At 36.0% G+C, this 14,261-nt stretch overlaps 1 protein-coding gene and 1 pseudogene across 2 annotated transcripts in view; one reads left to right on the forward strand and one right to left on the reverse strand.

Moving 5' to 3' along the window:
* LOC124985912 (cytochrome P450 2C18-like) overlaps positions 1-2,447 on the forward strand; it is a 50,992-nt gene extending 48,545 nt beyond the window's left edge. Inside the window, exon 9 of one of the 2 annotated variants that reach the window (XM_047554547.1) lies at positions 1,312-2,447. In XM_047554547.1, the coding sequence (XP_047410503.1) occupies positions 1,312-1,493 (182 nt within the window). In that variant the 3' untranslated portion in view covers positions 1,494-2,447. Of the gene's footprint in view, positions 1-760; positions 814-1,311 lie in introns of those variants that run through there. The other variant, XM_047554548.1, reaches the window with a different exon arrangement.
* LOC124985774 (cytochrome P450 2C31-like) overlaps positions 1-14,261 on the reverse strand; it is a 195,416-nt pseudogene that overhangs the window by 139,826 nt on the left and 41,329 nt on the right.

A 14,261-nucleotide genomic window follows, 5' to 3' on the forward strand; every position in this document is an offset into this window, starting at 1 on the left:
CAAAAGTGTCCCAATTAACCAAGCATATTGATAAAGAGATTGTTGTAATCCAATATGACTAGTCTTGTGGGAGATAGAAGAAAGGATTGGCTGTTCATGATGTCAGAGGGAGAAAATGCCTCCTGCCTATTCTCTCATACCACATAGGGAGGTATAAAATGGATTGAGTGGCATTCAAATAGAAGAAAGGACACTAGAGTTCCCTAACAAGAGGCAAAGTAAAAAGAAATGAAGAGAGGCAGGGCATTTTTACAGAGGTCATTGACCATAGGAGTAGGATATTTGCTTCTGATTAAGGATGCAAGAGCCTTCTGACTGGTGAATGATGGTGAGTGGGGCAGATTATTCTTTAAGGACACCAGAGCACCCTTATCCCCCTACATCCTTAATTGTTGGGACACAGGGCAATTCAAACCTGAAGTGTGTGCTGAATCTCTGGCATATCATGGTCCAAATTTATTCTTTGACTCTTCAGGCTTACTTTTAGGTTTTGCACTGTAGACACTCATATGACAAAGACTAACCTTTCCTTAATAGAACTCCTATTTCAGAAGGCTAGACAAATAGTGAGAAATGATTTAAATAATACAAGTTTCACTGCCGAGTAAGACCAAAGAGGATAAGACTCTACAGCCTGGTAAAATCACAAACAGTGTTAAAGAAAATAACATTTGATCTAAGATCTGAGAGAAGTATGAAGTGCATTCTTGGTAAAAGGAACAGAATGAGATAAAGCTTGAAACTGCATTCTATGTTTGAGGCTGATGAGACTCATTGGATCAGATGAATGGGAGGAGAGATCACGGAAATCAGACTGGAAACAGGGAACACAAGGTATCAGTGTGTGGTTTCTGGGAAAAGATTGATGGAAACATGAAATGTCAAAACAACAGTTTTAACGTGGGTATGGTTAATTTATTTCTTGGAGTCGAGCTGATGCTCAATAAATATTGATGAAATGAGCAGTGCTGATAAATTATTAGGTGAATAACAGGTGTGTGCATCCTTTTATCTAATCCATTATATTTGCTCTTAAAAATTTTTTAGTTGTAGATGGACATAATAAATTTAATTTTTCATCTATTTACTTTATTTATTTTTATGTGGTGCTGAGGATCCAACCCAGTATCTCACATGAACTAGGCAACTCTACTACTGATCTACAATACCAGCCCTATATTTATTCTTGGTTCATCCATCCATCCATCCATCCAATAATTCATGAAGAGTGACTGCATTTTTCTTGTACCAGTCAGAAATATACTGTGCAAAGAGAATTTACTCTCGCTCACTTTTTTTTTTTTTTTCCAGGAAAACGGATTTGTGCTGGAGAAGGTCTGGCCCGCATGGAACTGTTCTTATTCCTGACCACCATCTTACAGAACTTTCACCTGAAATCTGTGGTGGACCCAAAGGATCTTGATACCACCCCAGTTGCCAGGGGGTTTATCTCTGTGCCACCTGCATACCAGATCTGCTTCATTCCTGTCTGAAAAGAGCAGTCTTTTTGGCTGCTGCTGTCCTGTCCTCTGGAATCTCCTCTTTGGAGAATGCTCCACCTTCTTTCCTGTCAGGCATGTCTCCTCTGACCTGCTTCTCACCACCCTATTCCTTTGAATTCGAGTGAACATCCAAAACCACTCTAAAGTGTCCTCAGTTTTCACAAAGGCACGCTTCCTGTTCCCTTACTCCAACACTTAATTTACCCATTCTGTATTTTTACACATTAGGGATTTTCACTATGCCATCACTTTAAACCAAGGAGAATCTGGGAGACATTATGGGAAGTGCACAGCAAGATAAAGCAACATGGTGTCAATTTTTGAATAATATAAAAACATCAAACTCTTAGATTAGCGATAAGTAATGGTTACTTGAACTTGGGACCAGGTGAGAGTGTGAGTGGATGGAGAAAGAAGAGAAGTTAGTTAAAGGTTCAAAGTTTAGGGTAGACAGGAGGAATTAGTTCTGATGATATAGTGCAGAATAAGGTCCCTATTGTTAATAATAATTTGTTGCATACCTCAAGATTCCCAAAAGGGGAGATATTAAATATCCTGCCCATATACAAAGGACAAATGTGTGAGATAATGACTATGTTAATTATCCTGATCAATCTTCCTTCCATGAATACATATATCACAATGTGCCCCATAAATACATATGATCACTACTTGTCAACTGAAAAAGATATGGAAGTAGATTAAAAATTAAAATGCACATGAAAACTGCATTGTTTCCATTTTTAACAATGTTCATTGGAAAAGGAAAATATATTAATGAGGTGTTGACAGAAGTGTGGAACAACAGGCAGAATTATACCCTGACAGAACAATTTCTCAATATTGCTACTCTAATTATCTTACCAAAATTTATAATTTTCCCTTCACCACCATCTTCCCCATCATTCAACTTCTGATTCTCCTGCCCTGCTTTAGCTCTTTGCTCTTTCCCTTTTACTTACTCTTTCTCATAAATTTGTGAGATAGATAGTACTTGTATGAGTCACCATTACTGCCTCAACAAGTACCACAAATATGAGGACTGAAAACAACACACATTAACTATCTTAGAGTTCTGGGGTTTGAGATCCAATATCATCTCCCCTGTGCTAAGTTGAGTCTGTCAACCAGTACAGTTCATTTTTGAGCCTCTAGGGGAGATCCGTTTCCCTAATTTTTCATGTTGAAGAAACTGCCTGCATCCCTTGGCTTCTGAGTCCTTTGTCACATCAATTCAACCTCAGTGTCCACATCTGCTACCTCCTCATAGCTTCTCATTTTTCTTTTATATAATCTTTGCTGAATTCAGGTGTGGTGGTACAAGCCTGTAATCCCACTGGATTGCAAGTCTGAGGTAGAATGTTCACAAGTTACATGGCCAACCTCAGTAATTTAGGAAGGCCCTAAGCATCTTAGAGAGATTCTATCTTAAAAGAAGAAATAAGTGCTGGGGATGTGGCTCAGTGGGTAAGCAACCTTGGGTTCAATGTCTGTTACCAACTCCCCATGCAAACAACAAAAACCTTGGTGATCGAATTGAACACACCTGTATACTACAGTAGAATCTATCCATGTTATGACCCTGGAATAATCACATCTACAATGTCCCATTTATCATGTAAAGTACAAAATTCATGGGTTCACAGGTTTCAAGGATTAAGATATAGATGCTTTGGGGTGTGAGATCATTATTAAGACTATGACATTATGATTATATCCTATTACTACCAAGATAATTCAGAGAAGGCTTTGCTAAGTATTGTGTTTGTGTTCACATGTCAGAACAAGGAGGGAAACCCCAGGGCCATCTGGCTATAAAACTAAACTTTCCTAATCAGGTGATGTTAATTCTTTCAGTGTCTTTTAGTTTTAAAGCTTTATTGGCAGGTAATGATGTAATGATATATTTGTTAATATTCAATGTAAAGAGAAAATATTTTCAGATTTCAAAGAAAAAAAAAACAGAGTTCAAATCAAGGACAATATTCTGGAAGGAATACAATTTCTTCAGTAGACTAGAATGTACTAGAGAGAGGCCTTGAGGATTTTATTTTATTTTATTTTGGGTACAGGAGATTATTCCAAGGGGGCTTACATTCCCAACCCTTTTTTAATATTTTATTTAGAGGAATGGTCTCGCTGAGTTGCTTAGGGCCTCTATAAATTGCTGAAGCTTTCTTTGAATTCATGATCCTCCTTCCTCACGCTCCTGAGATGCTGGGATTACTGCCATTCACCACCGCACCTGGCTGTTTCTAGGATTCTAAGAAAATAAAATGTAAAAAGTGTTGGGATGTAGCTCAGTGGGAGAATGCCCTGGGTTCTATCACTAGTACTACAAAGGAAAAAGAAGTCACAACATTGATGTTTGAAGGAAAAAGTCCCCATTGCACAGTTGGAGGCCAGTAGTCTACACAGAAACAGTACATTATCCCCACACTGCCTCCCATATTGCTAGGTGTGGGGAATGTTCGCTTTTGTGTGAGATGCCCGAGATGCCCAATGTACTGACATCTGTCAGACACATTCTTCAACAAGTACTTCCCAGGAAGCTGCACATATTTGCCTAGATTTTGGAGCCCTAAAATAATTTCTTCAGGTTGATTACACAAAGTCAGTGGTTGATATGCTGGAGAGACAAATTCCTGAATATCTGGATCTGCCATTTTTGTGACATTACTCTAGTAATAACAGAAAATCATATGAATATTTCAATCTCTGGTGTGGAATGCATTCCACATAGTTAAGTTTTCTTTATTTTCTTTCAACAAATTTGATTTAACCCAACTTAACTATGATTAGCTGCATGTCAACTGTTCAATCTCCAGCTTCACTTCAATAGGCCAAAATATTAAGCTTGGTTTATAAATGTACCACTTGAACTAAATTTATCTTGACTTAAGCCTTCAGAGTAACTCCATGAGCTCAGAAAAGAACCTGAGGATTACCATGAAAGACAACTGTCTCTCTCTAGTTAGTACACATTTTGAGAGGGTTTACTTCTAGCTAATGGTGCTGGTTTACAAAACATTGGACACACTACAGGTGATCTGGAGGTTAAAAAATATTATCAATTTAATGCTAGCCAAGGAAATTGTTTTAAAATAATATATATATATATATATATATATATATATATATACACATATATATTGGTGTGTGTGTGTGTGTGTGTGTATGTGTGTGATGTTAATCTTCTCTTGTATTCAGTACTTAAATATCAGTCTAGTTGACTATACCATGTGGCATCACCTTCTTGGTACTAAACTTTGGCTTTCATGTTGGAATGACTTCTAATTATCATATTTGGGCAGTTGACACATCAACTGCCTGTCTTCAACTTTGAGTGTCACTTCAGTCTGTATTTTCCTCTTTATTGTGGTATTTGTTCCCTGGACTAAGTAGCAATGCCCTCCCTCTTGATCACCATAATGCTGGCACATCTGTGTGTGTTACCCCATTATTGTGCACTAGTAGCTTGTTCACTATTTCAACTTCATACTGGGTTTGTAGGCAAGAGTGAGTCCACTGAGATTTTTGACAAAAGAGGAAATTTGCAGACCCTTGATTCAGGCTTATAAGATCTAGCATGAAAAGTCCCTGTTTTTCCAATTTCTATTAATTTTCTACTTCTCTGAAAATAAAAAAAAATAGTTATTAATGTGCTAAGCAAATATTTGGCTTATTTACCTCAAATACATGTAGTTTCACTATGGTTTCTTCTAAGAATAGAACAGTAGCCCAAAGCATTAGCAAATTGAGTACTTTCCATTTTTCCATACTTTCCAGATTGAGTATATAGATCTTCATTTTCATGATTAAAGTCTCATAATTCAAAATAATGTTTATTTTACCTCCTCATCATATCTATGATTTGAAGAAGAAGGAGAAATGAAGAAGGAATAAACCCCAACAGTTTTTAGCTTGCATCTTTTTAGGAAATAAGTGACCTCATGAGATTTTTAGAAGTAAAAAGACTCATAAATGAAAATTTTAAACAAAGAAGAATTAAGGTAAATAAAATTAACTCTGGTCAACTGAGAACAGTGTCTGTCATACCATATCAATATTTCTCCTGATCCTGGGATCTTCAGAGTCTGTATCAGCCAACTGTAAATTACTGTGACTCATTTTGGATTCAGTATGACTACATTTGCTGGTAAATAATTTAACAAAATAAAACATATTATTCCTAGGGAAAGCACAATCAACAGTTGAAGTTTATTTGTGATCATTTGGTAATCACTGTGGATGGTGTGTTTAGTGCTGGGACAGAGACAGCAAGCACCAAAGAGAGAGTTGATCTCCTGCTCCTAATGAAGCACATGTCAGAGGTCTGACCAAAGGTGATGAGTGATGTGAATTCCCCAGGGATGTGGGGAAGAGGCTCCTAGTGTGCCCATCTTGCTTGCCTTAGAGAAGCTTCACTCTTCAACCTTCTATGCCACCAGTTATAATCAGGAGGATGGCTGAGAAGTGAAGAGGGCATGGCAGAAGGAGAGACAATGGAGTTGTGGGGCAGAGTCTGGATTTCAAGGAGCATGGAGTGTGGCTGGCACAGCACCTGAATTGGCATGGGATTATCCATCAGGTTCCTTATGAAAATGCCACTTTATGTAGCAGGGGAATTCTTGCAGATGCCTTTTCCCATTCTGATAATTCTAATTCTGGTTAGAAAAAAGGAAACTCTGATATCAAGATAATGCCTATAATTAAGTTAGAAATGTTCCCTGCTGTGGGTCTTCTTACATTTCCTTCCATCTGTGACTATTTTGTGATATCTTTGTGATATGAAACAATTTTTGTTAAGTTTCAGATATTATACATCAAACAAATGCAGACTTTCAGTTGGTGTTTATCTCCTTTCACAGTATCCTTCTCCCTGTGCTTTCAGAATGATGTCACACTTCTGGCCCTGGTTCAGAATTGAATATGATATGAATACAATCACAGGTAGAATGTAGGCACCAAATTATCTCTTCGACATTCTCCTGTCACTGGAATACTGAGAACAATTGTTGTCTCACAGCTTGTGGTTGCTGACATGTGGTATCTGGTGTTTAATTGGTTGGGGTCACATAAGAGGAGCAGTGACAATCAAGTGCACCCTATATGGTGACTGAATCCCAGTTAAATACACTTAGATATAGTTGGAATTCATCTTAACAACATAGGGATATATTTTCAAACCAATACTAGAGAATATATTCCACAGTTATTACATTGGTAGGTATCTGTAAGGTTATTCTCATTTTTGGTGAATATTTAACGTCTAGGACTAATAGGAGACCTACAATAAAGGCAAAAGTTGGTGTACCATTGAATTGAATCTAGATTTTAGTTAATTAGATAATTCATAATTAATACATGAATGCTGGTTTGAAGTGAAACTTGTACAACTTCCCTTCACTGTCGCTAAATGCCACAAAACCTCTCTGAAATAATTTTTTTCTTTTCCAAAAAGAAAAAGAAAAGTAAGTACTTCACGCCTTCCTCATCAGGTAATAGATACTCATTTCCAAGTGTTTCAGAGGACTAGAAATCTTTCTGGGATTGGTTGGAACTTGTGTGATGCCTCCCTGGATCTACTAGATTTTTTCTTAGGAGCATACTCCAATGCTGCTGCACTTCCCTTGCTCATGATACATCCTCAATGATGGGTCAGAATAGTGGGACTTTAATTTTTAACATGAACATTTCTTCCAAATTAAGGAACTCTTATGTAAAGTGTTTGTGTTCTTCAATTATAAACATCACAGAGGAATCAAAGGTCTCCCCTAGAAGGTAAAACTCATTAAGGTTCTCTTCACCCAGCAGAAGAAGTGACCTCACTTCACAACTTGATTGTCTTCTGGATAGTGTTGCACATATCCCAGGCTCAGGTGTGGAAACAGAATTCTCCAGTAACGGAGAACAGCACCAATAGCCTCCTACCCTGTTAGGGAAGCAGTGAATAATCAGTCTATTGTGATGCAATAGAAATAGTGTCCTGTGAGAGCAGGGAGCACAGAATGCCGGGGTAGAAGGAAGTCTGCATGAGAAGATGCCAGGTTTGCACCACTTCATACTCCACTATGAAACATAAAATGGAGAAGTAACACTATCATATGTTAGAGGTCAGCTGCCTCAAAAGGGACAGAATGAAAGAGAAGAAAAGGCAGAGCATTTTGAGGAGGAAGTGTATCTCAGAAAGAGGATAGTAATTCTCAATCAGGATTGTCAGAAATTCTGTTAGAAAACATGTGGACACCAGGCACAGTGGCACATGCCTATAATCACAGCAGCTTGGAAGACTGAGACAGTAGGATCATGAGTTCAAAGCCAGTCTCAGCTTGGTGAGGAGCTAAGCAACTCAGTGAGACCCTGTCTCTAAATAAAATACAAAATAGGACTGGTGATGTGCTCAGTGGTAGAGTGCCCCGAGTTCAATCCCCACCAAAAATACCATCAAGTCATGGAAACATGGAAGATTTCAGGGTATTTCAGGTACCCTGAAATAATCATAGAGCACACCTCTTCCAGCAATGAGCATGTGTCTTGCAAATTGGATCACGACACCTACATTGTGTATCTTGAAGTCTGACCATCCTTGATTCTGTCACTTCAAAACCTGCTCTATGTCTGGCATTGTAGATACGATTACAAGGACAGAGACTGCTCTTCAAGTTCACATTTCTACACAACAGAAAGATAAATACATGGAAATAAGTGTGTACAGATGACCTATGTATCAATGAGAACATGAAGGTTATGTTGAGAAAAACTAATGATGGCAAGATTTTATTGTTTGAGAGAATCACAAAGAGTGGAAAGGGGAAATGAAATTCGACCTGGGTACTGAGGTTGTGTAAGAAAAGGGCATTGCAGACAAAAAGAACTGCATGATAAGACACTGTAAACCACTTGTTGGGTTTACACACTTTAGCACAGAACCCAGTTTGAACTTTTCAGACACATCTGCCAACACCAATATCTCTCCAGGGAATATAATCCTTCATAATTACTCTATGCACCTAAGGCAAATAAACCTGAATGCAGCAGGTTTATGCAATTTGAAACTTTGCTCTTTTTGTTCACCCAAATTAAAGGTATTCTACAGCATTTTGATTTTGTATCTAGTAAGACAATGCAGATATTGCCCTATGTTGACACATATATCCACACTACTCATGCTTAATAATATGAATGCATTATTACACAGCTGATAAGTTTTGGGCAATTTGCAAAATTTCTTTGTGACAAGCAACTATGAAGTGAGAATATAGTGGAAATTTCTGTTTGCCCATGGGCATATACCAAAAATTAGAACTTTCACATCATAGAATATACATTTTCTATTTTATTTTTGTATCTTTTTTTTTTTAAACACCAGGAATTGAACTGAGGGTGCTTAACCACTGAACCCCATCCCCAGTCCAGATATTTTTTTATTTCTTAGTATTTGTAACAGAGTCTTGCTAAGGTGCTAGGGCATCACTAAACCGTTGAGATTGGCTTTGAACTTGCAATCCTCCTCCCTCAGTTTCCCAAACTGCTGCAAATTACAGGTATGTGCTACTCCACCTGGCTTACATTTTTATTCTAAAAGATACTGCCAAATTGTTCTTCAAATTGCTTTTACCAGTTTAGAATCCTGTCAGCAGCATGTGAAAGTGCTAATTTATATATATTCTCACCAACAAAATGTTTTCTCAGCCTTTGACTACATCAGTGATGTGAGCAAGATGATATCTCCTAGTATTAGTTTTTATTTTGCAGATATTACTTGATTTAATTCTTACAGCATCATAATATAAATAATGTGTATAAACAGTGTGCAAATGAGAAAGCTAAGGCTCAAAGGGATCACAAATCTACCCAGTATGACAAAAGTTTCAGAGCCAGAGTTGACACTGAAGTCCTCCAGACCCCTGGATAAGATAAATGTTTAGAATAAGGTAAACATTTCTAAGTGGCTGCCTGAATTTTTGATTTCTGGATACAGTTAGAAAAAGCAGTACCTGATTTATTTAGAAGAGACAAAGGGGAAGTACTCTTTCACACAAGTGACACTTCTTTCACCCTCTTCCCTATGTATGTGACTGTGACCCTGATGCTTAATTTCCCTGGCTGAGAAATCAGAACTCCCCAACGCAAAAGAGGTATGCTCTTACTGCAGTAATTACCACCAACACTTCCATGTCTCAGAGGAAGCCATCCTTCTCAAAATGTTTCATTAACCATTTCAAGATTGTGTGTCTGTGTGTGTGTGTCTGTGTGTGTGTGTGTGTGTGTGTGTGAGAGAGAAGAGGGCAGTTTTATTGTGTCCTACCTTTCTGATTCAGTCCTTAAGTGTGACTATCATTCTCAGAGGTGAAATTGCTACATTGTCAGACTGTTTAACATTTTAGAAAGGATTTATGATGTATACACTGTGGATATTTATAATACTCCCAATTTGGTAATGGAGGATAAGAACATAGAATCAAAAGCATGGATTTTTTTAGAAAAATTAATGAATTATGCAATGAAAGTGGAATAAAAAAGAATATCAATGATTCACTCCAATTCAATTCAGTTTTGGCCACTAAATGAGACAGCCCTGAAATCCACTTTTTGTTTTCAGACGTTTTGGTGGTGGAAGATGTCTTTTTAAAAAATGTATTCATGGTTTGATAATGTACTGCATGTATACAATGCATAATGAGCAAATCAGGGTAAGTAGCATTTTCATCACCTTAGTTTTTTCTTTGAACTGCTCTCTTTCGGTCACTTATATGATATATAATAAATTTAATAACTAAAGTTGTCCTAGTATGCAGTAGACCATTAGGAATTATTGCCACTATCTATATTTTGTTGCCCCTCATCCAAAAATGACGACAGATACTGAATTCTATTTGGAAAAGCCTAAGATATGTGCTGTCCAAAACAAAGTCCTCATGCTACACTCTTAAATTTAAATTGAATAAAAATTAAATTAAAAATTTTAATAAATTTAAAAGTAACCACTGTATTAGCAGCAGAGATATAGAACATTTATATCATTCAGAAAATTCTATGGACAGGACTAAGACTAGTAATTAGCAAATCACAACCCATCCAAATCCAGTCTATAATCTGTTCACAAACAGCATTTTATCTAGTAATTATTAATGGAAAAATACATGTATTCTATGACAGATATTATAAAAATGACTGTTCATAAATATTGGAACACACCTTTTTCACTCATTTATATATGATCTATGAGAACTTTTGTGTACATGGTAGAGACAAGAAGTGACAAGAGAGACCCTATTGCCTAAAAAGCTAAAATATTTACTATCTGGCTCATTTCAGAAGAAGTTTGCCAACTTTATCTTAGACAATTATGTTTATGTCACTGACTGACTCAATGTTTGAGAGCAGAACTTCTTTTTATAATTCATATGGGGATCATTAGAATATGCTATGCAGTGTTGCAACTTCCTTCATTGGATTGTACCATTCAGAAAAAAGCTCATTTCCTTGGGCTCTGGGCCTGCTATACTCCACAGAAACCAGGCATAACAAGATTCTTGCTTGTATTCTTTACAGAAAACAGAATGAAGTGGAAAATCTAACCATTGTATGAAATCTTTCATCATCAGGTCAAGGCCCAACACCTCTCAGGAAATTCCTCAATTTCCAGTTCTCCAGAAAATGAAAATAGTACTTCTAATCATAGTAAAATCATAGTTCTTTCTCTACCTTGAAAACACAACTTTTAGTACTATCATTTGTGAATTTCATTAATAATATGTTCTACTTTAAGTGAAATGGAGGAGTTAGGAGCATACTGACCTGAAAGTCTAAATAAATATAGGAACTTAATGTCAGTTAGACTCATTGGAAAGCTGTTGAGATAAAAATCAATTCACAGCTGGTGGAACCTCAGAGGTTGACTGTGGTCAATTTTCAATGGTGTTAGTCAATAACTCTGAGTCAGGGTAGGAAGTGTTATGGCATTCTGACTACCGAGTAGGGGAGGGAAGAATTCTTTCTGGAAGAAGATGAATATCATTTGAAACTGCAGTTTTTCTATATAACTGTGCTTAGGCAAATATTATTAGGCATTCCAAATACAAATCTGAGAGGCCACAAAAAGAAGAGTGGGAGGAGAGAAAAGCAATAAAAATAGTCACAAAGTAGGAAATATGCTCTCCTTTATTTTATGAGGCCAGCATTACATTGACAGAAATATGACAAAGTTCAAGAAGAAAAATTGGAGAATAATCTATCAAAATATGAATAAAATTGCTGGGGAGTGATTTTGACCAAGTTAGTGTTACATTGTGTACAGGCACTTATATGTGACAACAAATCTCATTAATATGTACAAGAGTAATGCACCAATAAAAAATGTAGGAAGAGGAAAAAAAGTCTTTAACAAGCTGCAGAAGATCAAGTTCTGCTGTGTGTCTAAACTTACAATATGCATATTTAGTGGAGAAAGAGACCAAACTATATCACCATCAATGCATGATCAATGGATGCAGAGAATCCATTTGATAAAAGTGTACCTTAGTGGCAAACAGAATGATACATAATAAGAAAACATCAAACAGAAATAAGAAACAAGAAAACTTCCCTCACCTGATCAAGAATATCTTCCAAAAGGTACATAAAACATTATCCTCAGTAGTGTGATGTAAAACTTTCACCTTCTGCTAGAGTAAAACAAAATAAAAGAATGCTCAACACACCACTTATATTCAACATTGTGCTGAATTTCCCAACCAATGCAATAATGTAAGAAACAGAAAGTAAGGTCACTAGAGTTGGAAAATAATAAATAAAACCAATACTAACCAGATAGCAGAGTAATTTACATAAGAAATTCCAAATGAATCTAAACACAAATTATCAATGATTAAAAAAGTTAATAAGAACTCTAGATATAAAGTCATTAAAATAAAACTGTGACTATATGTCCACATGCCAAGAGCAACAAAATGGAAAAGGCATTATTTAAATTGTACAATTTATTATGCCTTCTGAATTATTCATATTTCTAAATAAAGATCTATTTTGATTTCTTGATTTATACGATTATAGAAAATTTCTTCCTGGTAAGGAAGATTAAGATAGATCTGTACTCCATATAAAATACAAACCCAAAAGAAAAGTGCACTCACATCCCTCACATTCCTCATATCCCTTACATATTAGCTTTCAAAATGTTAAACACCTAATTAAAAAATCTTTTAAAAAGCATGGAAACCAAAATATTACTGGAAAAAATAAAGAAAGCTCCAAAATAATAAGAACATATACGATGTTCATTAATTGAAATATTCAACATGTTAAGATGTCAATTCTTTCTAAGCTGATGCATAGATTTAATATTATGCTGAAAAATACCCCAGGAGAATGTTTTAGGAAATTAACAATCTGATTCCAAAATTTAGAGAGGGTAGAAAAAACAATCTTGAAGGAGTAGAAGAAATATATAACATTCACACTGCTGGATATGAGGAATAGTTGGAAGCTTCATGACCTAGAGTGGTCCAGCATGAGTCCATCAAGGTGCTACATGGATGAGTATTGTACTACTCTCATTTAGTGTTGGCAGAGGATTGGGCCCATTCTGCTAATTTGGGGACTTCACTGTGGGAAAAATAATCTGACTTGAGGATGAAGTAGTTTCTGAATTTGATGTCACAGGCCACTGCATGGGGCAGACTGCTTGGGAGGAAGTCTATGTATCTCTGGATCTCGTGCAGGACAGCCTCTGTATAAGGCATACTGCTCTTGTCCTGCATGCAGGGGCTTTGGTGTCAGCAAATCACATGGTCAATCTCTTCCTGGACTTTATCTGATAAGATATATTAACTAATGGGAAATATAAAAAATAATACATTTCTTAAAATAATTCTGGCTTATATGAAGCATTGTGTGTGTATCCAAAAGGTATTAGAAATGTGACTCACATGCAACAAATACTTCTGGACATATAACCAGATCACCATGATACTATCTATATCTAGCTATATCCATTTATCAATATTTATCAACAAATATTGATAGATATATGCAATTACATACCTATATTGTGAGTCATATACATTTATGACTCTCCTATAATCTAGGTATTAAAATATGTGTACAAACTTTTGTAAGCCTAACATACCAGCATATATATCATATATAATTAGAAATGACAAAATATTTCAAAATATCATGTTAACACAGAATTAATTAAAGAATTATCATTGCAGAAAGAAAAACAGTAATAAAAATTATTTATAATGAAATAATATGATATTATAAAGTTAACTTCTACTGGATTTTTATACAGGCATGTCTGTGTTCGTATGTGTGTGGTCTTTATGTATGAGTATGTGTGTGTGGTTTTTAGTGGGACACTTTTCAATCTCTCATTCCTTAAAAGTAGCCTTTTAGAATCATTCCAGAAGTCTTATGAATTACTCATATTTCTAAATAATGTTCTATTTTGGTTTCTTGATTTATCCAATTGTAGAAAATTTGTAATGACTTCCTGGTAAGGAAGACTAAGATAGGTCTCTACTTCATTTAAAATACAAACTCAAAGAAATATGCACCCACATCCCTCACATACTTATCCTGTCTAGTGCTATATATTTGGATCACAATTTTTGATTGTATCAATGTACTGTTTACACGATTATGACCACATACCTAATGTTCACTCTGTAAGTGTATGTTTCATTCATTGCATCTGTTTAACCTACATTTAAACACCTTATACCAGTTCCTAATTTTCTAGTTGTTCAT

Source organism: Sciurus carolinensis, chromosome 5 (assembly GCF_902686445.1).
Source record: "Sciurus carolinensis chromosome 5, mSciCar1.2, whole genome shotgun sequence".
NCBI classification, from domain to species: domain Eukaryota; kingdom Metazoa; phylum Chordata; class Mammalia; order Rodentia; family Sciuridae; genus Sciurus; species Sciurus carolinensis.